The sequence below is a fragment of the Lepidochelys kempii genome, chromosome 14, assembly GCF_965140265.1.
Source record: "Lepidochelys kempii isolate rLepKem1 chromosome 14, rLepKem1.hap2, whole genome shotgun sequence".
In the NCBI taxonomy this organism is placed as follows: Eukaryota; Metazoa; Chordata; order Testudines; family Cheloniidae; genus Lepidochelys; species Lepidochelys kempii.
Genome location: NC_133269.1, coordinates 7,354,071 through 7,376,501, shown reverse-complemented (window position 1 = coordinate 7,376,501; position 22,431 = coordinate 7,354,071). Strand labels below are relative to the sequence as shown.

The window sequence follows — 22,431 nt, the reverse complement described above, 5'->3', positions numbered from 1 at the left end:
CTGACATTTTGTTTCCCATCCACCATGGAACGAAACTGAGACCTTTTGAAACTTTTACTGAAAACTGAGAGAAAAACTCACACCCCCCCAGCACAGGAATATCCCAGTAACTGGGCGTTCACCTGGGAGGTGGAAGATTCAGGTTCAAGTCACTGATCTGAATCAGATAGAGCAGGGACTTGAACCTGCATGTTTCAGGTGTGTCCCCCTCACCATTAGGCTATTAGCTATTCTGGGATGGGTTTTTGCTATCTCTCTGATGTTGATTAAAAATTCCATTCTGGACCTGAGAAACCATCCCAACAAAAGTTTAGTGCAAATGGATAAGTTTCCATCAAAAGTTTCAGTTTTGACAGAAAATGCTAATTTGACAGAAAAGTGTATTGAAAAATTCCCCGCCAGCTTGGCGGGGTGTGTTCTTTCTGCTTTTGTAATGCAGTTATATTTGTTGTTTTGTTACCTTCTGAGAATATGGAAAGGGAGCAGCATTAGGCACAAATTATCTAGCAACAGGTAGGTGGTGGAGCTACCTGAATTGAAGCCAAGAACAGCAGCAGCCCAATTCCAGACGGATGGTTTCAAAAGGGGAAAGTGAGTTTTCAAGGGGGACCAAAACTCTTCTTTTTGATATGGGACCATATATTTTTTTTTTCCTTTGAGGGCAGTATAGTTAAACTAAAAGTTTCTTGAAATTGTATATCTGTCTGCTCTTCTAATATCTCCATTTTCATATTCCAGGAAGTTCAACACAAAAAAACCATTTCTTTGGATGACAGTGATCTTGAAGCTCGTCTCAATAGTTGGAATCTTGGGGTAAAATATACAGTGTATTTTATTTATTTATTTATTTATTGGCTTCAAATGAAAGCTATCTGGTAATTTAGTCTCAGTTTTTGAAATAGTAAACAATAACTTGGCCAGTCCTTTTAGAGATGGAAACAACTTGGAAGCAATCATGACACTTTGAATGATAAATCACGAATAAATGTCATTTAGAGAAGAAACTGTTAAACAACACCTCTCTGTAGATTTTTTTTTTAAGGGAAGCTGGCATAGGCTCAGCTCCTCTACCTTGATGTAAATCTAGTGATTTGCGTAAATACCTTGTAAAGCAGCCTGCAGTATTGAGGCCGATATTCCTGTTCAGTCGTGGCTTCCTACCATATTTGTAAATACTGTACTTTGTTACAACATTGAATGATGACAGATGTTACTTTAGCTTGTGAGATAAATCATCTTTCATCACATAAATGAAATCTGTGAAAGAGAATACCTCATTCTGAAAATGAGGCCAGATGGAGATCTCTCTCCACCAAGTTCCACAGACCACCTCAGCATATGTATTTATTGGATGTTGGCAGTAATAGATGATAGGGCTCTCTGTGCTTTATTTCCACTTTTACCATTAGGAGGACTTTAATTGGGCTTAAAACATTTAGATAGGACATTAACACTTCAAAATATTCCAGCCAGTATATTTTCAGTCTGTCATCTCTCCTTAGGACACAGACATATTTTTAATAGTTTTTTAACGTGCTGTATATTTTTGGCATTACAATATACATGAGGCAAATACAATTAGACAATTAATGTATTTCTTATAAATAGGATGTAAGGAGTTGTTTGTTAAAATCAATTCAATATTGTATTTAAAATATTCTGTATTTTTTGTACATTTGTGTGCATACGGATTTAGCACGTCAGGTTTGATCTTTTTCTGTTAATCTTTAGCAATGAATTCAAGTTTTCTAGACTTGAACACGTTTAGATTCCACTTTGATTTAAGATAGCTACCATATTGAGGTTTTTTTCTCTTCATTCCTTCAGTTACACTCCTCACTATCTCATCACTCATCCCTGAACAGCAGGGATTTGATAAAGTCCCTACTCTTTATAGCAATATTCTCCCATGATATTTTGTCTAACCCTTCTCCAATTTGATTAGGATTATGGATCTAGTCTAGTGGACCTGGAATCATCCAGTTTTCATCCACTTGAGTTCCCCCCCCCCACCCTTTCCTTTTTTTGTCAGTTTTTCCACTTTGTATTTATTTCTGTGGAGACAGATTCTCAGAAGATTGTTTGAGTACTTATTGGACAGAAGTATAATTAGTGTATAGGTTTTGTCTGAGTAAGGATTTGAGGATTGGGTTCAGTGTTCTGTAGTGGTGATGGGCACTCCACACTTAATACTGAAGCTTCTTCATATAAACCCATGACTTTACCAAAAGAGAAGTCCATCCCCCTGAAATTTCCTATGTGTTATCTCATCCCAGAGTAGAGTTTTCCTAGAGAGTTTGGAAGAAATTGGGAAAGGAATGTTATAGTTACAATGTTTGAAGAATTTTTCTGTCATTCAGTTTTCAAAAAGTTTTCTAATATTTTTTTACTTGTATCTTCAAAACTGCTATAAATGTGTTTGGCCTTGCTCAGGGTGCCATTTGCAATTCTAATTTTTTTTTTTTGAGGAGTTTGGGATTATTTCAGGAACAACGAAGATATAAGAGCTGTTTGGGTGTGTACAGTGCAATATTTAAAAAAAAGTATAAAAATTCAAAAGTTGCTAATATAAAATGGACCTTTCACTAACTCCAGGCTTTGCTACAGCAGGCTAGGCTGAGCAAGAGGTGTGGGAATGACTGGGAAAGTGATGGAGGAGGGAGTGGGAGACTGTTGGATGTATGGAGATGGGATGAAGAAGTGCATGGAGGGCTAGGGAATAGAAAAAGGGCATAAAAGGGGAACAGGGGAGAGCGAACACTGAACTGCAAGTGACTGGCAGAGGCACAGGCAATATGCTTCCTATTAAGAGATCCATTTCCAATATTACTATAACATCAGATCATTACTCATGTAAAAAAATTATGGCCAAGATGTTCAGAAGTGACTGGTGATTTTTGGTGTCTGTTCTTGGCTGCCCAACTTGAGACACTGTGGTAAACCCAGGACAAACAGCTACAAAAGGGGGGTAGTATTTAGTCCCAGAGGGTTAAAAGGCCCCTCCCTATCCACTGAGGAGAGATAACCAGGGGGCAATAAGGTTCAGCTGGAAAAGGGGTTGCTAGGGAACCAATTAGGTTCAGCTGACTCCAACTACTTGGGACCTTTTTAAACCCTCTGCTGGCTGGAAGGAGGAGGAGGGTGAGGGAGTGAGAGGAGCAGGGAAGCTGCCAGTAGGCTGTTTGCAGCAAGACACCAAAACTTCTCAGTAGGGAGGCTGCACTTGCTCCTCAGAAGGGAAGGAAAACAAGCACAAGGGACTGATGGAGGAGAGGAGTAGCAGGACCCTGTGCCACCTATAAGGATTCGCCTTGCCCCAAACCTGAGTCTCCAAGGCTAAAAAGAACTGAGCCTACTGAGGCGAACAAGGTATTTTGCCACAACACCTTAAAGGGGCCTGATTTTCATAAAGTACCAAGCACCACCCTCTGAAAATAAGGCCCCTTTAAGGGTTCAGCTGTAACACACTTTCAACCTGAACTCTTTGTTTAAAATATTGTTTATTTGAGTTCAGATAACGTTTTTCTAGTCTACCTTCCATTTGGTCAAATGTCTGAATGCTGCTTATTTTTCTTATGCTGTGTCCAGCACGGATGGACATAACCGTATTTAAAAATCTTGGCCAGTGTTTTGCATTCATGGTGTATAGTTCTCTTCAGTAAAAATGTAACTGATAACAGAGAACTTCTGTTTTTTTGCTTCTTTTTCACAGTATTATCTCTCATGCTTTGGTGCCTGTTGACATTCTAAATTCAAATTGCACACTTGCTTTTCTTCTTCCTAGAAGAGGAAAAACTTGACCTTGAGCCAGTTCACTAGCTGTCTGCTTGTTCCAAATCTGAAAGGGATATCAACGAAAGGATCCTAAATGCACTTTCATGGCCCTGAGAGCAACTCAACTTTTATACAGCGATAAAAGATCAATTTCTACCATTTTAAGACTTCTCTGAAAAATACATTTTTAAAAGATTCCAAATTACACAACATGCAATTACCTGAATACTAAACTTCCAGACAGCCTTTTCAGTAGTAGTTGATGCTATACAAGAAATTCCTTGCAGGGAACAATAACAAGAACTTAACAGGCATTTGAAGACTATTGAGAAGTTCATTGTATGAATATCTAGATAGATTAGATGAGAAAACATACACCTTTAAGCCAATAGTTGGGGAACTTCAGTCTCTGGATGTTTAACAAGTTATAATTAGGGCTGTCAATCGCAGTTAACTCACGTGATTAACTCAAAAAAATTAATCATGATTAATCGCAATTTTAACCGCACTGTTAAACAATAGAATACCAACTGAAATTTATTAAATATTTTGGATTTTTTCTACATTTTCATATATATTGTATTCTGTGTTGTAATTGAACTAAAAAAGTGTACAAAAACAAAACAATGTAAAACTTCAGAGCCTACAAAGAGATAATGCTGAACTCTTAGAATCATAGAAGATTAGGGTTGGAAGAGACCTCAGGAGGTCATCTAGTCCAACCCCAGCCAAATCATCCTAGGCAGGGCTTTGTCAAGCCGGCCCTTTAAAACCTCTAAAGTTGGAAATTCCACCAATTCCCTAGGTAACACGTTCCAGTGCTCCACCACCCTTCTAGTGAAATAGTTTTTCCTAATATCCAACCTAGACCTTCCCCACTGCAACTTGAGACCATTGCTCCTTGTTCTGTCATCTGCCATCACTGAGAACAGCCTAGCTCCATCCTCTTTGGAACCCCCCTTCAGGTAGTTAAAGGCTGCTATAAAATCTCCCCTTACTCTTCTCTTCTGCAGACTAAATAAGCCCAGTTTCCTCAGCCTCCCCTCATAAGTCATGTGTCCCAGCCCCCTAATAATTTTCGTTGCCCTCTGCTGGACTCTCTCCATTTTGTCCATATGCTTTCTGTAGTGGGGAGCCCAAAACTGGATGCAGTACTCCAGATGCGGCCTTACCAGTGCCGAATAGAGGGAAATAATCACTTCCCTTGATCTGCTGGCAACGCTCCTACTATTGTAGCCGGCATTGCAAGGTATTTATGTGCCAGTTATGCTAAACATTCGTTTGGCCCTTTATGCTTCAGCCACCATTCCAGACTGCATATTTCCATGCTGATAACACTCGTTAAAAAAAATAATGCGTTAATTAAATTTGTGACTGAACTCCTTGGGGGAGAATTGTATATCCCGTGCTCTGTTTTACCCGCGTTCTGCCATATATTGCATGTTATAGCAGTCTCGGATGATGACCCAGCACACATGATTCATTTTAAGAACACGTTCACTGCAGATTTGACAAAACACAAAGAAGGTACCAATGTGAGATTTCTAAAGATAGCTACAGCACTCAACCCAAGATTTAAGAATCTCAAGTGCCTTTCAAAATCTGATTGGGATGGGATGTGGAGCATGCTTTCAGAAATCTTAAAAGAGCAACACTCTGATGCGGAAACTACAGAACCCGAACCACCAAAAAAGAAAATCAACCTTCTGCTATTGGCATCTGACTCAGATAATGAAAATGAACATGCGTCGGTCCACACTGCTTTGGATTGTTATCGAGTAGAACTCATCATCAGCATGGATGCATGTGCCCTGGAATGGTGGTTGAAGCATGAAGGGACATCTGAATCTTTAGCACATTTGGCACGTATATACCTTGCGACGCCGGCTACGACCGTGCCATGAGAGCACCTGTTCTCACTTTCAGGTGACATAGTAAATAAGAAGTGGGCAGCATTATATCCTGCAAATGTAAACAAACTTGTTTGTCTGAGCGATTGTCTGAACAAGAAGTAGGTCTGAGTGGACTTTCAGGCTCTAAAATTTTACATTGTTTTATTTTTGAAAGCGGTTTATTTTGTACATAATTCCACATTTGTAAGTTAAACTTTCATGATAAAGAGCTTGCACTACAATACTTGTAGTTTTTTTTACAGTGCAAATACTTGTAATCAAAAATAAATATTAAGTGAGCACTTTGTATTCTGTGTTGTAATTGAAATCAATATATTTGAAATGTAGAAAACATCCAAAAATATTTAAATAAATAGTATTCCATTATATTTTAACAGTGTGATTAATTGCAATTAATTTTTTAAAGCGCTTGACAGCCCTAGTTATAATCATACTTTCTGATACTAACTAGGGGCAGAATGTAGTTTTAATATATTTTTTTAACCTCTAGGCACCACTGTAAATTCAAAACTAAATATTCCCTCCACGTAAACCTGTAGGAATATAATTTAATAATCTTTTCTTTGTGGTGGGGAGGTGGAAATTCGTATTAACTGAAGGACTGGACAGTGCTAAAGACAGAAGATTTCCTGGAAAGTTTGTTTAATTTGATATGCTAACTAATTTCTAATTGCAGATTCAGTTATAACACTGACAATAAGATTGATACCAAAGCAAAGGAATTTCTGGGAATTCTGAGTGTAAAAGGGAGGATTATTGGTTTAGGACAGGGGTCCCCAACACGGCGCCCACGACGCGGTGGCGCCCATGTGTGCCATGGTGGCCGCCGGGGCATTTTTGTGCACCTGCAGGACACCCCGCTGCTGAAATGCCACCGAGAAGCTTTGCCGTTTCCCAGCAGCATTTTGGCGGCAACGCTTCTTGCCGCTGCCGCTTCTCGGCAGTGGCATTTCAGCGGCAGGGTGTCTGCCGCAGTTTTTTGTCTTCTGCAACAGACTATTCCCACAAGAAAGGTTGGGGACCACTGTTCTAGGACTTATCAAAAGGAAGTAATGTAATAGTGGCAGACATTATATATACAACTTACATTTAAATACATTTACCGTTCAGGGCTGTTGTGAGGATTATTTGATATTCGTAAAATGCTTTTAAAATATAAAGTGTGTAGAAGTGCTAAATATTATAATACATGTTTCCGAAAAGATATTTAAAAGACTTCTTATTTCATATGGTTTCATACAGGCTTTCTAACATTTCTAACCCTGGCAACATAAGAAGAAGAGTGAACAAACAAAGAAAAACACAACAACAACATAATGATGCACAGACCATCTCATTCTCTAACTCTAATATATGAGAACATATTTAATTTCTCCACAAATAGATTAGCATATTTGTTCTTACGCAGTCATGGCATGCGGGTCAGTACAGAAGATGCTGCAGTACTGGAAATGTCATCTTTTGAATGAGGCAGGTTCCTTCTTTTGAGCTCTTATGGTTCTGTACGTGAAATAAGAGATTTCAAAGACGTAACTGGCTAATATACTCCATTTCTATTTAAAGAAAAATACAGATAATAAAGAACTATTGAGTGGTAGTCACAAGTTGAGGAATTTGACCACACAGCCATTGCACTATTGGTACCCTGACATTCTTTTATTACATGTTTTAAGGATACCCTGAGTATGAGGCCCTATATACAATCCAAGTCTTATTCTGTTTATTCATGAAATCTAACATTTCCCTTCGGTTGGCTCTTGAAAGATTGTATACATTTTCTTTACTCAAAAGTATAATACTCCTCTGTAAAACATTTGAGAAGTTACAGGTGGATAACGGCCTGCCTTTGCTTTTTCTCATTCTTATGGGGTTTTTAAGTAGGGCCTAAATAAATAAATATTACAATATTCAATGCGCTTAAATTTATATGTCCTCTGAAATAATCTTTCTCTGAATGTCTCTCTTTAAGATAGATCCACAAGTCAAGAGTGCTTTATGGCACTTCAGTACCAAAACAGATTTAAATGACTTTCATGAGGTGGCAGTCAGGAAGCATAATGGACACCACTTTGTATTCTTAAATGTCTGGTGGGAGAAAAGCAAGAAATCATTGGCTTGCCAGAACTGGCAATGTGTTTTGGCTTGCAACTGTAGCTTGAGAAGAAGAGTGAGACTACTGGAAGCTTTCCAAAACTTTTGCTTTAGTGTACATAGTGTATTTTCTATTCTAAATCCTCCTTCACCTTAAATTATCTTGATAGAAAATACTTTCAAATGCTTTATGAAATTCATTTCCCTATGCTCGATATTTCTTTTAGAGAAGTTTGAATATTACTCTTCCTTTATCAGGTCAATTTACAAATAAGTAACTACCAGTCATCTGTGTTTGTATAAACGCTACTACCCAGGGCCAGCATGCTTGTTTAGTGGCATTATACTGAGCAATCAGAGTTCTGATCCTGAGCATGTTCTCTGTTCCACAGGCTAGGAGACCTCCAAGAGTAGCATGCTCAGTTCTTGGGAGGGTTGAAATGAAATGATTCCTATTTCCACTGCTGCCATCTCTGTGCCATCTAGGCACCAACAAGCAAAATGTTACACTGTGCCCTGAATCTAACTACACTTTGGCTCTGCCAGACCACTTGAAGGAATAGGTTCCAGAGGTGTTAGAAGCACCCTGCTGCCTTCCACAAAGAGTTTAACTTAATGAGCTGACAAAGAGAATGACCCAGAAAATAATTCCCATTTCAGGACACACGCACACACACGCACACAGGTTATCCCTTAAGTAACTGGAACCCAGACCATTTATGGTTTTGCAGAACATAACAAACACCTTAGACTGCACAAGAAAGTTGACTAAACTTTCTAGAGTTTGACTGTTCGTACAGTTTTAGCAGATTTGCCATTTTATTTGTTGTTGTCTAGTTATGAGGGAAGAATATGGAATTTAGATTGTGTTTGCAATTGTACATTTAAAAAGTCAGATCTGAAATTTAACACTGCTTCCAAATATTGTCTTGTATGTTTTTGATTCCTGGGCCTGATTGACTCTACTTTTATTTTTTAACATGTGGTTATGTGTTTTTATTGCAGAATATTGCTTCTTATCAGAACTATCATAAAATGCTTTGTTTAGGGAAGTCAGTGTTTATGATTTCTGAACCAAATGGAGAGGTTAATGCTTAACAAGTGTTATGATATGAAAGCTTCAAAGTATATTTATGATATCAACAATGTCTTCCTCTACAAGAAAAATATTTAAACGTCTATTGTATCAAAAACTGTCACATTGCTTAGCTTAACCATTTTGCTGCTTCTTGCTAGTAACGCTATTGCCCCATTTGTCTTAGAGCATACTTTAATATCCCTATCAAACATATTATTTTAGCTCTTTAGATTCTAGTCATGTTTGGACACATTTGAAAAGTAGGCTTTTGATCTTGATAAATTTTGCCTTTCATAAATGGAACACTAATATAAAATGACTTTTAAATACATTATAATAGTCTCTTTCTGAGCCTTTATTGAGTTTTATCTAAATTGATATGGGACTGTCCTTGATTAAGTTTTGCTGCCTTGAAGTTGAATTAGTAATGCAGACAAAAAAAATCTACTGTATTGCTGTTTTGAAGGAAAAAAGTTTTCCTTCTGTAAGATTAGTTGAGTTCAAATCTCCAATTATGTTGCAGCTACTTTGAACTCGTTTTGTCATTTGTAACTTATTTTAGAATCTGTTAAAAATATTGTTTTAAGTCTAAAGTATACAGCAGCCTAAAGACCGTAGGTATTCTATCTCAATTTTTAATATAAATTGTGAATGATCAGACCTTGTTTTTAGTTTTGTTTCAGAAAAATTGCTTATTGATTGAGAGTAAAACAAATTTAAAGGAAAAGAAGTTTGCTATATAAAGTAACTGTTTATATTACCTTTGGAAAAAATTTTATTGCTTTTCTCTGATGTAAGCAAAGTTGTTGGTTAACTTTCTAGAGTGAAAAGAATTCCTGTGTGAGAGAATCTATATGGAGAATAAAACATCAATGTGAGAAATAATATTTATACAGTAGAACTGAACTAATATTAACAAGTGGATACTTTTGTAACGTCTTTCATCCAGAGCCTGCAAGGCAATTTGTAAACACTGAAATAGGCTTTACCATATCCCTGAGATAGCATTTCATCTATCACTGAGTGGTGCCAATTCTAAAGTATGCTATGGTGGCTCTGTAATGTGTGATGGAAATACAACACAATAGTTCAGGAAAGGAAATGCACACAAATATTGTATCCAATTGAAATTGGAAGAGAATTTTAGTGAGGCAAGGTATGATTTGATTTTTTTTTTTTTTTTTGGCATTGGAATTTATCCAACTAAAAATGGATTAACTCCCAACTTTTATCAAAAGTGCTATGCTGTGGGATGTTTAATAAAAAGTGCTCAGGACCTTGATTTTAAGTCTTATCCCAAAGAATTTCTCATGTGGAAGACTCTCTTGTGATAAAGAATTAAAAAGGACTCCTGCCTAAGAAATTCTTTGGTCAGTGATTTACATTAAATTTTCTTAGGTTGGACGGTGGAAGAAAGGGATAGAAAAATGACTTAGGATTCACTGCTTAATTTTTTTTCTTCTTGAAGAAACTAAACATAAATTGTTTGTGAGTCCAGCAAGACTGTTTCCTAGGTTCCTCAAAGTAATTAGCTGGAAAGCAATGTGAGGCTTTTCATTTTTCCTGTGGATAAATGTGTTTCTCTACAATGCTTATAGAGCTCATAATTAAGCCGGTGTTCTTGGTGGGGCAGCATTTGGTGTAGAGGACTAGTGTAATTGTTTTATATTTGAAATAATTATAAATATAATTATTATACTATGTATATAGAGTACAATAGGTCTTATAATTAAGTGATTAACATAATTTTCTTTTGAAATTTATGCTAAAATGTTAGTGCATTGCATCTTTCAGGAAACACATCTAAAATGAAATGTTCTTGCTGCTTTACAGCATGTGTAAACCCACATTATAAAGTGCCTAGTCTGATCAGTAAAATGAAGTCCTCTGGTAGGAGAACCATCCATTAAATTCTGTAATAGCTGGACGAATGTTTAATAATTTCTTTACTTGAATACATTTTATATTTCTTCATATTTTCAAAGATCTGGGCCGAGATTTTCCAAAATATGTAGTGGTTTTGGTTGTCCCAGGTTTTGAGTGCCCAAATAGAGAAGTCTGAAAGTGTCCTTATTTTCAGAAGTGGGAGCTCTGCATTTTCTGAAAAGTATGCCCCTTTAAGGTGTATGAAATTGGGCACTCAAAATCAATTTTGAAAATCTAAAGGTCTATCATTAGCCAGGATGGGCAGGGATTGTGTCCCTAGCCTCTGTTTGCCAGAAGCTGGGAATAGGCGACAGGGGATGGATCACTTTATTATTACCTGTTCTGTTCCTTCCTTCTGGAGTATCTGGCATTGGCCACTGTCGGAAGACAGGATACTGAGCTAGATGGACCTTTAGTCTAACCAGTCTTATGTAAAACCTGATCCATAATCTCTTGCTTTCCATCTGGGCAGGACTGTAGAAACAGTGGATCAAAGTCAGCCCTGCCGAATGTGGACACAATTTCTGTTCAAGTCCATTGCACTTGCACCCTCTTGTAGAAGGGGTAATTTGGGCTGAATGCGCTTAGTCCTGGGAGTTTGGGGGCAAGGGCACTGTGTATCTCTTTCTCTAGAGGCTCTTCTGGCTGTGATAGAGGGGCAGGAATGACTGGCTGCCAAAGAAGATCTATGCATCAAAGATCTATCTATCTTTGTCCAGAAGGAATATAGCTGTCCTACAGGTTTAAAGTAGATAAAATTATGGTGAATTCTTGGGTGGTTTCAGCAATAGTGCAATGTATACCTGAAGTTTCTTGGGTACTTGGCTCAGATCTTCCTTCTTGTCTCTCTGTTCCAGTTAAACTCAACATTTCTATACAAGCCATGTCCTTTCTTTTGTTTGGTTTTCGTAGTTTCTCTCTGTTGCTTATTGTAAACATACCTACTATATATATTGTGGTGTCGGAGGGCAGCACCCCTGTAAAAACTTTCCCACAGTGCACTACAAGTGGTGGTGTGACTTCAAAAAATAAATTCAACTTTCATGCTGACAAACCGTTTTCAAGTCCAGCAGCAATTTAAAGTGTACGTCACTACAAATCACAATGTTAGATAAGAATATCCATACTTAAATTTCCTGAAACTATTCAGCATTTGTTTCTGTAGCAAACATGCTGGCTGACTGGGTTTGTTAGATTAAAGTAAGAACTCCGGTCAAGGTTCAGTTTAGCTGTTTACCATTTCAAAATCTTAAGTGTTCTTAACTCTTTCATGTGTGTTTTTCCATCTTTGTTTTGAAAACCAAACATGTTTTTCTCTTTGAAGAGGCTTACAGGGAAATGTGTGGCAAGCTTGCTGTTCCAAATGTTTTTTCCTAAATCTAAAAAGATGCCTTTCAACTCTAGTATTGAACTGCAATAAATCCTGTATTATTTTAGTTTTCAAAGTATTGCTTAATAAGTAGCTTCCAAAAAACAAAATATGATGCAAGGGAGGAGTGGGAAGATTGAGTCCTGATATGTAGCCATTTCTGTGATATTTGCTTTTTAAGAGGAATAGGGACCCTGGTTATAATTTTATATATTTAGGGTTAGATTGAGCCTTATGCTAAACTAAGTATAAGGAATGGTGTGCAGCTGTGCGTACCCAGGAGAAGCCCTGTGCAAGGAGCCAATATTCAAAATCACAATTTCCTTTCCCGCTTCCTCTTTGCTTTTGGGGGAAATCTCCTTAGTGCAGTTTAGTTCTTCCATCATGCCAGCTCCACTCTGTTGGCTAATGCATTACAGAGATGGAGCCTTGGTTCCATCCACTGTCTTTCCCTTTCCTACTCACCTGCTTGAGGTAGTGGGAAGTGGAGGACTACTGGACGCACATGCTTGCGGTAATGTAGTATGTGTATACGCACGTGTGTTTACTTCATCTTACTGTCCTGCGTGACCGAGCTAGGGTGGGATAATATTTCAGGCATTAAATAAAAATTCCAGAGCAAAACCCAAATTAAATACGTACTTTGGTGTTTTTTATACAACAGTATCTTGCAATAGGAAGTAAAAAATAAAAATAAAAATGTCACTATTTATGTACATGTTGGTATACAAATATTTAGTAAAAACACTGAACAGCGTCATCTGGTTTTATGTAGGGTTTATTTGCAGCTGTGGTTCTCTGTGCTTTGTCATATTGATGACTTAAAAAGGATGAGTAAGGTTTCACAGTATAGCTGATACAGCGTCTCTCTATATTGACCTTTTGACAACAGTGTCCAGTTTAGAACAATATTTGGTAATGAGAATGTTGGTTTGTATAAGGTAATTGGGGCCTGATTCAGTGGAATCAGTGAGTGGAAGCCCCCTGTTTTTTTTTTTTAATGTTAAGTGGGTTTGGTTCAGGACCATAGGTAGTATGTCACTAATATATTAAGAGGTGTAGAAACACGTTTTAGTAAATAGATGAAACATGCCATGGAAAGCTTTTACCAGATTTAACGTGTCTTTTGTTTATAGAAGGATAAAAAGTAATTTTAATACCCAATGAAATACAGACCATATCTTTCTTAAGGTCATGGACTGTAGTGTGATAGCGCACAACGAGGTAAAGTGGATTATCTTTATCAGCTGATCAAACAGAAAATAACCTTTTTAATCAAGTGTGTTGACGTTTTAACGGTTGCTTTAAATGAAAGGTATTGGCGGAAATAGAGCTGAAAGTGTTTGACTGAATTGCTCTTTCTTGCTGAGGTGCTGACTTTCTGCTGTGCCCCGCAGCTCTACTAATTTTGAAAAAGGGGATAGTTTCCATAATTTCCACCCCCCCCTTTGTTCTGAGTGTTTTTTAAACGGGTGCCCCCTTAGCTTTCCCACCATCGAACTGTTGGCTTATGAGGGCTCAAGTGTTTTAAAGTGACAATACCAACCTTCACAAAACGAAACATGATATGTTGCCTGTATTATTGTTTGACTGACTAATGGACAGAATAGAAGAGATCCAAAACCTTTTCTACAAAAAATGTCTGAAAATTCAATTTGTACTAAGGGTATTTGCAAATGAGAGTTCAACTGTATGTCAAATAAAGATGTATTTTACTTGCTTCATACCCAAAAAACTTTGTCATGTGATTTACTATTTGACACACGGTAAACCTTCTGCATCATACATATGTATTTTGATTTGTCTTTGACCTTTGACTTATTATTTTTAAATCTGCATGTTTCTCACAAATACAAGTTTTTCCTCCACTCTTCACTGTGATATTCCTCCTTTAATGTGGTATAATTTTGAGAACAAGAAGTTTTGCAGAAGACTAGCATGAAAGGAATGAATGTTGAAACATTAAATGTTTACAGATCATTTTAAGTGGATATAATCCACAGCAAGTAACAAAATGGGAACATTTAACTTCAAAGCACATCTGGCTGCTGTTACAAAATCAGAAAATGTTAAGACTTAAGCCATAGAACGTATTAGAGCCACATTTCCCCCCCCCTTTTATAAACAACTAGAATATACCTTACTTATTTAAAGTGGTGCTGAAATTAAGCAAGGCTGAAAATTATTGCGTTCCATGCCCAAATAAATTATGTCAATTGGCTGTAAATCTTTAACAACTTTTATCTTTAAAAAGCTAAGAAAAATTGTTTACAATTTATGTGCAAAGTGTGGGACATTTAAAAAGCATTTACACCCTTGAAGCCGGATCCTGCATTCCTAGTTTCCACATAACTTTCCTTGAGGTTAATTGAGGCTTAGAGTAGGTAGGTTCAGCCCCCAGAAAGTAGCTAGGGGGCCAAAGAGTGCCTTCTCCCTTTGAATCTATGGAGGGCTCTCTGCTCAATCGTAGATCCATGCTGGTGGGAAGGATTTGGCAGGGTGAGGTTATGGGTAGGGACAAGACATTAGTAGAGAATTATGGAGCTGCAGCTTTTGTCTCTCCCTCTCCTGCTCCTTCTGTTAGGTGCCTATTTTTTTTAACTTCTATGCTTGCTCTTTTTTCTTTTCTCCTCATCCTTCAGTCTACTCCTGCTTTCCTTTTCTTTCTCCCTTGTTTCCTCTCACTTTCTCTACCACACTAATTTCATTTTATCTCCTTTCCTTACACCAAGGATACGATGGTCTCTTTTGTTCACCTTTGTCTGTTCATATCTGCTGTCAACCCAATGTGAATCGGTAACTTCCTTGGTAATTTTTAAGATGATGATGTCCCTTCAATTCCACTATGCTGGAATATTTTTGGAAAGCCCTTACTGCACTTATTTAAATGTACAATCACTGTTTTTATGATGAAAATGAATAGCAAGGAAATAATGTCCTCATTTTAATAAGTGAATGTGGTCATTGTAAAAAGTTGAACGTTGAAATACAGTGATGCACATTAAATAATACAGGTAACTTTTTGTTTAAAAGAAGGTCTGGTTGGTCTGCTATAATAAATTCCTGCAAGGTAAATAGTGATGGGTTATTTAGAAAAAAGCTTAAATGTTTTAAACTATTGGCTTGGCTATAGTGATGATCTTGAATGTATATAGCACTTTTCATCCAAATGGAACCTAGAAAGTTTAAAAACATTACTGTGTGTGTAAAATATGTTCACATTGTGCATCTTTGAACTATAGCCACCTCTGGGGTGATATATGACAACTCTTCAGCAGCACATAAGAATACAACATAATACTTTAGGACAGGAAATGAAGAATACTGTGTCAGATTGAAATTACAGAGAGATTAAGTCTCCTTCTTTCATTTATAAATTCAAAAAAGTGGCAAGCACTCTTGATATATTTCGTATTTGCCATGCCTGATAGATCAGTTTAATCTTCTCTAAAAATAAAGGACTTAATGTTGTAAGATGTGTATTGCAATCACATTTTCATTCCAAATCTTCATACCACATTTGACAGATTTATATTCTTGAAAGCATTTCCTGGATGTTATGCATTCTGTGTGATATGATGTTTGAATCTCATAATTAGAGAAAATGAAGTGAGATATAGCTGTCTGATAGAGGAAGTGGTTAGTGCACAGTGTTTCAAATGCAGTTCTTAAAGTTTGTGATTGAAAGGGCTGCTGTAATTATACAGTACTTTTAATGAATTTTTCTTTTTACAGTGAGTTCCATGTATGATCGTTGTTTGTGTAGTCATAGTCAATTATGTTTTTTGGAAAAAACACTACATTGAATTTTTCTCTCTGTTTAACCAGTGGAAAGCCAGATTAACTCCACTGAACCTAACAAAGTATATTTGTATTTACATCTACTTTTGTAAATCTTTGGCCATAGTTTTTTAAAGTTATTTTATAAGAAATAATGATGAAAAGCTATGTCATGTGGTCAGTAAGCTGCTGTTGTACGATGTCTTGTTTTCCAGCTAGAAAATCCAAGATATTTGCGAGAGAAGCCCATACCTCTGTCTCTGGTAGGTGTTATATTCCCTTGATGATTTTTGGAGGTAGACTGTATGTTGCCTTTTATATTTTTCACTTGAGAATGATTCTCCTCAAGGTAATGCTTTGAACTTTTAAATATGAACTTTCTCATTCAATAGATGACACCCAAAATAGGCTTGGGAAAAATTAGCACTTTTCGTGATGAACAGTCCCTGTTTCGCATGCATGAAAAAGAGGTAAGATACTTCTCAAATATCTGGATCTTTAAATGTCCTAAAAAAAAAATTCATTCTAGTGAAATAAGTGATGTTTTGATCAGCAATCTCTGTTCTTTCTAAGAAGAAAGGGTATGTGATAAAAACAGTATATGTATACCAATGTAACTATGGATATGCTGGAAATCTTGCTTAAGACAATCTACTTCAAGGTCACTGAGTTTGTGCTAAGCAAATAAATTATTTTATAACAATTTAGGAAAAAATGACACCTTCAATATTTAAAGAAAAATTGTACATTGGTAGCCCTTAAAAATGTCAGTTAATTTCCTTTGGTCCTGCAAAGACTTACGGATCATTAACTTTCCCCACGTGATTAGTCCAATTACTAGAATCTGAGGAAGGTGTCATGGGATGTGGGAGGTGGACAAGAGACTTCAGGCTGTGAGAATTATTTCTGAAAATCTGTAATGTATTAAATAATGTACCACTTCCTATGAACATAAATTAGGGGTATAATGGATTCTGGTGAGATGAACAAAGCACTCAAGCTGATTGAAGCTGATTGATATGGCTGATATCTTCACCAGAGCTCCTGGATGGAATTTACAGTCTTATTATGTACAATGTGGGGCACATTATTCCTTGTACTATAAAACCAAATCCTTTAATACTGTAACAGGGAAATCTTTTTATGACATGCTTATATCTATATTATTGTGACATCTTTGCCATTCCATCTGTACATATTCTATTTCACTGATGCATGTTAGCGACTTGGAGACTGTGGGCACATACTGTGCATTTTATTATGCTCTGTCAGCCTAAGAAGCTGCTAGACTAGCAACTTGAAACTATTAGTGTTCTGAGGGTTAAACTTCCAAACCTTCAGCTAAGAGTTGAGATCCATAAAACTTGTACATTACATCAGCCTAAATATCCCACAGTTCTGTTTTCGTGTTGTTGTTTTGTTTGTGGCAGGTTACAGTATTCAATTTTTATTAATCAGGCCATGCATCAGATGATATACATGGTGTGTGGGATAAAAGTAGCAGGCTGCAAATTTTATTTATTTCAGTAACAGACTGGAGTGCGTGGGAGGGCAACTGTCTCCCCTACCCTACCCCTTTGCCCTCGAGCTATCAGGCAATTATTTGAGTCCAGTGTGGGATAGTTGAGTTTGCTGATCCTATGCCTAACCCCTGGATGGCCTGTAACTGGGAATTTGATGCTTGAGACCATTTGTGTGTGGGATGAGAAATGCAGATAGAGGTGACTCAGTCTATGTGAGACTCAATTACCCACTGCCCTGAGACCAACTGTGTCAGATGCCATTGGCTTCCTGGTTGCTGTGCTTGGATGTGCTTGCACTGGATGCTCACTGCTAGTTGAAACATTTTTATAATTTTCCATTTTAAATTGTAACTAACCAAACAGGTCCTCAGGCTGGCATGGGAGAGTTTTAAAAAGCAAACAAATAACCTCCCCTTCCACTCTCTTGGATATTGGCCTATTTTACACAATGGGAAAATCCCTTCCTCTTCCTGACCCTGAAAAGGCAATCTGGCTAGGCCCATGGTGGACCAGGGAATTCTAGCCAGACAACTACAAAACAGGGTGAGTTTCGGTGAGTGCATGCTTTGTGTGCTGGCTTGTAGCTCACACTCAGGAGAAGGCCTCTTATTCCCCAAGAAGGAGGAGCTGCATGAACCAGTCAGCCGCTCCTACCTACTCTGAACAGGTCAATCAGAGCTTGAGAGGTATCACTGCAATACTGCCCATGGATACTCAGGCACCTTGCTACCACCTCTCCTTAACTTAGGGAAGCCTTGTCTGTATCTGCCAGGGGTCAGCTCCCTGACTGTCCCAGTCACACGCAACACAGGTGCTCCCCTCTCAGACCATGTGGGCTCTGCTGTCCCTCATGCAGGCTAGCAATAGGAACACTGCAACCCCTGAGTCCTCTGAGCATCACCCTGTCTTGTCCAGCTCCTTATCCACTGAACACTCACAGAATTATTACACCTGCTCACAAAGGAACAGTGCAGTACAGCTTACTAGCTATACCTTAGACCCCATCTCTGCTTAACACACAGCACTTAGATATGTGTATAGTAAAAACAAGACCAAGTTTATTTAACAAAGAACAGAGTCAAATGATAGGAAACAGAAACATTGGAAACAGGGTGATATGTAGTACCAGAAATTACATTTTAGAGCCTAAACTAACAAGATGTCCTCTTGTCTAATAAGGTACTAGTTATCTCAAAGTCTTTCTCAGAGCATTTTTCAGGATGGCTGAGATTCTTTTCATGAGATTAGCCCACTGGCAACTTGCCTTCCCAGATGAAGGATAGAATCAAGGATGCCAGAGCATCTTTCTGCACCCCAGATAGATCAGACCAGTCCTTTTTTTCTTCACTTATCAAACAGGATTGTCACCCTGCTGTTTACCTATTCCTGTTAATTTTCCTTCTGAAGTCCCCTGAGGTTCTTTACCAGCCTTTGATTCAGTGTGCTTATTGTCTTGTATTGTAATACACATACATACACATATATAAGACAGGTGACCCACAGACTCCACCAGGAGGAAGGAAACATTTCTCTCTAGCTAACCATTGTGTATTGTGTCTTACAATACAAGACAATAAGCACACTGAATATACATATACATGATCTCCTTACATATTATCCATGCATACATTTCTCAAAAATTTTGATGACCACTGTGACACAGGCTTTCAGGAGAAATCTTCCATGACACACTTTGGTGAACTAGAATGTAAATACCAGACCCAGGGGATGCCTGTAAACTTTATGCACCCCTGTTCCCTCTGCCAGTTGCCATCAAGAGGTCCTTGGTCATAATCACCTACCCTTGTTCATGCTTTTCCTGTGTGCCCAGGAAGGCATACTTTCTATGTGCCCCCACCCTCCAAAACCTGAAAAGAGCTCTACTGTGTCCATCTCCTGCTGGTCCAACAGAAAACCTCACCCCTTGTTTGGTGGAGGGGGTAGTTCTTAATGACACTATAATAAATAGGATATTGATTGTTAACCAGTGATGTCTAGAACCTTAGCTAGTATAAATCCAGTTTTTCTTAACTATGTTTCTTTTATTATCCTTCATCAGAAATGGTTGGCATTTTTTGAGATGATAGATGTTTTGTATCCATGTCCAGATCTTTTCAGGTTATATCAAAGGAAAAACAATGCCTTTGTTGTTTGCATATGTTAGATCCACCTGCTTTTTGCTCCAGTTTTGATTCCATATTATTTTTGAACGTTTATTATTGGATGCTGTTCTAGTAATTTTTTCTTTAGAATATGTTTGTGAATAATTAAGAGGAAATGGTCACTTTTGGGTAGGTCTTGCATGTAATGAGATCTTTGCTTTTTAAGATGACATTCTGGTACTGGAATAAACATCTGATTACTACCATGTTTGAGCCCTGAAAGAGGGAGAAAGCTGTGAACCTGTTCATTTATTGCATCTAAGATTCATTTTGAATTTTTTTGTGGTTCTATGTGTTTCCACACCCTGGGTTTGTGTGTGTGTGCTCTACATGGAATGCCTTAATTTTTTGTGGCTTCTCTAAGAAGTTTGAAAATACATTGTGAGTTGGTGTGTAGCTTGAAATGTGTCCTGTAAACATCCTGGCCCAAAAAAGAATGGACTGTTTTGCTTAATAACCCAATGATAATTGTTTTGTGATACCCGCTCCTCCACCCCTCCATGCAGTAATGTTCCTTACAAACAGTACAGCAGAACTCTTATTATATGACTAGAATGATGGACATGAAACCTATTCTGCATATACAATTTTTTTTTCAAAGCAACGTATTAAAATTTGAGAACACCACTTTCATCTGACTAAAATAAATTCCCTTGTAAATGTGAGGTGAACTAGGTTAGCTTTTAAAAATCTGCACATTCGTACTTGATAGGTTTTTTCTTATAAAATGTTTTTCTTCCCTCACCCCCTTTTAAAAATTCATGTTGTATTTATTTTACCTTAATATGCCAAATCCTGCTTTTCTCAACAAATCTTAGTAGTCCTATTGATGTTATTATATTTTATTCATTTATTTTGAGTTTATAAAATATCAGTCTACTCTATGCTCTGGGCTCTCTCGTGTAAAGATTGTCTATATAAAATAAATACCTTGTATTTTATAGCAAGCTGCTCAGCTCACCATAATAATTACATGAGCATCAGACAAAAACAGTAAATATAATGAAACAAATTGCCCCCATTCAGCAGTCCTTCTCCAAATTCATAAGTAAAAAGATGGGCCTTGCACATTGTCCAGAAAGTTAATGACTCCAGAGCCAGTGGACCAAGTTGGGGGAAAGCAAATTCCATGACATATTTAAAAAATGGAAAACAAAAAAAGATTTACACATACTTAATTTTAAATCTATAAACTACACTGCTGAAAGTTTAAAGCACAAGTACGTAATTCAGTAAACTATCCATAAATACTTAGAACTGCATAGAACTCCAAATCTATTAGCCAGAGTTGGAAAGGATAGGGCCATCATCTGCAAACCATCAGTTCTACTGCCTTTTGATACTGGATGTTTATAAGAACAATAAAACTTAGAAATGTCTTAACTTTATATATTTATTTGAGCATAAACTTTCGTGGGTAAAAACCTCACTTCTTCAGATGCATGGAGTGAAAATTACAGATGCAGACATAAATATACTGACACATGAAGAGAAGGGAGTTACCTCACAAATGGAGAACCAGTGTTGACTGGGCCAATTCGATCAGGGTGGATGTAGTCCACTCCCAACAGTAGATGAGGAGGTGTCAATTCCAGGAGAGGCAAAGCTGCTTCTGTAATGAGCCAGCCACTCCCAGCCCTTATTCAAGCCCTAATTAATGCCATGTACACTGGCCAAACCGGACAGTCCCTATGTAAAAGAATAAATGGACACAAATCGGACATCAGGAATGGTAACACACACAAGCCAGTGGGAGAACACTTCAGTCTCCCTGGACATTCTGTTACAGATTTGAAAATAGCTATAATTGAACAAAAAAACTTCAGAAGCAGACTTCAAAGAGAAACAGCAGAACTAAAATTAATTTGCAAATTTAACACCATTAATTTGGGCTTGAATAGGGGCTGGGAACGGCTGGCTCATTATAGAAGCAGCTTTGTCTCTCCTGGAATTGACACCTCCTCATCTACTGTTGGGAGTGGACTACATCCACCCTGATCGAATTGGCCCGGTCAACACTGGTTCTCCATTTGTGAGGTAACCCTTCTCTTCATGTGTCAGTATATTTATGTCTGCATCTATAACTTTCACTTCATGCATCTGAAGAAGTGAGGTTTTTACCCACGAAAGCTTATGCTCAGATAAATCTGTTAGTCTTTAAGGTGCCACCAGACTCCTTGTTGTTTTTGTGGATACAGATTAACACGGCTACCCTCTGATGCTTAACTTTATATGTACATGATGGCTAATCCTAAAACAATCAGTAGAAAAAAAAACCTTTGGCCTAGACATGAGGAAGAGCAAGACTGGGTGGCTACACTTCCATGACTAATGAGGGAATTAATCTGAAAAGCTGCTCCCTATCAACAACTACTAGTCCAACTTGATACTCGATCACACTGAGCAGGCTTGTGTAGACGTCACTTTTCCTGCCTTGCTTTGGTATTGCCTAGTCCTTTGGATTGGCAGTATTCAAAACCACCAGTTGTGCCAGGACATGGTAAGACAGGGTTTCATTAAAAGTGGAATAGAAAATAATAATAATAATCAGAAGCACACTTATGTCAGCTGAATAATATTGTGAACTCATGCAAATATCAGGAATTCACACTAAGAGCCTCTGTAAAACACTCAACAAGTGATTCTGTTGAAATTGCAAAGTCTCCTGCAAACCACACAGTGGGGGATCCAGTCCCTTTTGCTTATGGTACTGTACTGTGGACTATTTTTAACTTGAAAGTATTTCACAATCACCATATGCTTACTATTAACCAGGAGGCTTAAATGTGTTTTCTTCTTAGTTTGACTGTGAAGC

At 37.6% G+C, this 22,431-nt stretch overlaps 1 protein-coding gene across 9 annotated transcripts in view; it reads left to right on the top strand.

The window, feature by feature from the left end:
- Positions 1 to 22,431, top strand: part of CEP112 (centrosomal protein 112) — a 357,419-nt gene that overhangs the window by 24,642 nt on the left and 310,346 nt on the right. For 8 of the 9 annotated variants that reach the window (XR_012154913.1, XM_073311620.1, XM_073311622.1 and 5 more), the window contains 3 exons: positions 739 to 813; positions 16,147 to 16,194; positions 16,324 to 16,401. Coding sequence is in view for 8 of the 9 variants with exons in the window: in XM_073311620.1 (XP_073167721.1) it covers positions 739 to 813; positions 16,147 to 16,194; positions 16,324 to 16,401 (201 nt within the window). In the remaining variant the exon portion in view is untranslated. The remainder of the gene's footprint in view (positions 1 to 738; positions 814 to 16,146; positions 16,195 to 16,323; positions 16,402 to 22,431) is intronic. The other variant, XM_073311619.1, reaches the window with a different exon arrangement.